At 71.7% G+C, this 1344-nt stretch overlaps 1 protein-coding gene across 2 annotated transcripts in view; it reads right to left on the bottom strand.

The window, feature by feature from the left end:
* Prkcz (protein kinase C zeta) overlaps positions 1-1338 on the bottom strand; it is an 85963-nt gene extending 84625 nt beyond the window's left edge. The window contains exon 1 of one of the 2 annotated variants that reach the window (XM_023699418.1): positions 1247-1338. In XM_023699418.1, the coding sequence (XP_023555186.1) occupies positions 1247-1317 (71 nt within the window). In that variant the 5' untranslated portion in view covers positions 1318-1338. The remainder of the gene's footprint in view (positions 1-1246) is intronic. The other variant, XM_004639594.2, reaches the window with a different exon arrangement.
* Between the last annotated feature and the right edge of the window lie 6 nt (positions 1339-1344).

Here is a 1344-nt window from a genome sequence, read left to right as displayed (position 1 = left end):
GGGGAGGGGGAGGGGAGGAGGGACGGGAGGTCCCTGACCGGGAAAGGGAGGAACAGGGCGGAGGCTGGGACGGGAGGCACGGAACCCGAGGGCGGGGGTTCCACCTCGCCGCCTGGGAAACTGGAGGCAACAGGTTGAATTACGCCGAGTAACCCAAGCGCTCCCCGGGGCCGGCGCGCGGGGGCGCGGCTCGGGCGGGCAAGGGCCTAGCCCTGGCACGCTCCCGGGGTCCTGGCTGCGGGTCCCGGGACTTCCCGCGGGGCGTCTGCCCGCAGTTTGGCGGTCCCCGGCTGGGAGGGGGCAACATCTCGCGAAGCCGCGAGCTGCCGTCACCGACCACCCTCCGGGCCTCGCCTGCGCCCGCCGCCTGGGTCGGGCCGCCGCCCCGGCCGCCGCTCCCCTCCGCGGACCGAAGGGGAGACTGCGGTCCTCGTCCACCTCTTTCTCCGGGCCGTGTCGCTGCGCGCACCCGAAGCCTCCAGCAGCCAGAGAGGCGAGGGCTGGAGTCCCGAAACGTCCCAAGGAAAGGACGGCCAAGCGCCCAGACAGACCCGTGGCCAGGCAGCGGCCACGCGGACGCGGGCGCCGAGAGGCTCGCGGGGGTCGGGCTCCCGCCTCCGGGGTGTCTGGGCCCTGGCTGCCGGGTGGCTCTGCGTGCCCCCGGCCCAGGCCCACCGAGACAACGCCGGCGCGGCAGCCCTCCTCCCGCGGCCCTGGCCGGTCCCCGCAGCACGGCCGCCCGAGTCCACGGCGCAGCGCCCGCAGCCCCGATGCCAGGTCAGCCAGCCGGTGTTGTCAAAGTCCGACCGGCCGCAGCGGCGGACGCTGCCGCGCGCGCGCAGCTTTCGCCTGGCTCCCAGGCTTTTCTCAAGGGAGGCGCCTTAAATCCAGGGTCAGTTTAGATGACCCCGAGTTTTAAACCCGGGCCCCGCGCAGTGCACATCTGTAATCCCAGCTTCTCCGGAGGCTGAGGCAGGAGGATCGCAAGTCACTTAGCTAACACAGGGTCTCAAAATAAGCAAAAGCCCTAGCTAGGGTTGCAGTGAGGGGGTCTGCGCCCCGGTTCAGTTTCCAGGACAACAGAAAGTCGTCAAAGTTTTCTCAACTGGCAGGAACTTTTCATCAGTACAAGCCTGTGGCCTTCGCTCCGCCACCAACTCTCCCCGAGGTCGCCAGCGTGGGGCGGGGCCCCCGTTGGTCCGCGCCGGCGCCCCGTCCCGCGAGCCCGCCCGTCGCCCGCGCTCACCCGCCGAAATGCGCCTTAAGGCGGACGCGGCCGCCTCGCCCGTCCATCTTGGGGCCGATCCTGCCGGGCATGGCGCCCCTCAGCGCCGCGCCCCCAGC

Source organism: Octodon degus, unplaced genomic scaffold, assembly GCF_000260255.1.
Source record: "Octodon degus isolate 3935 unplaced genomic scaffold, OctDeg1.0 scaffold00113, whole genome shotgun sequence".
NCBI classification, from domain to species: Eukaryota; Metazoa; Chordata; class Mammalia; order Rodentia; family Octodontidae; genus Octodon; species Octodon degus.
Note: the sequence above shows the minus strand (reverse complement) of the source record. Positions and strands in the feature narration are given on the sequence as shown.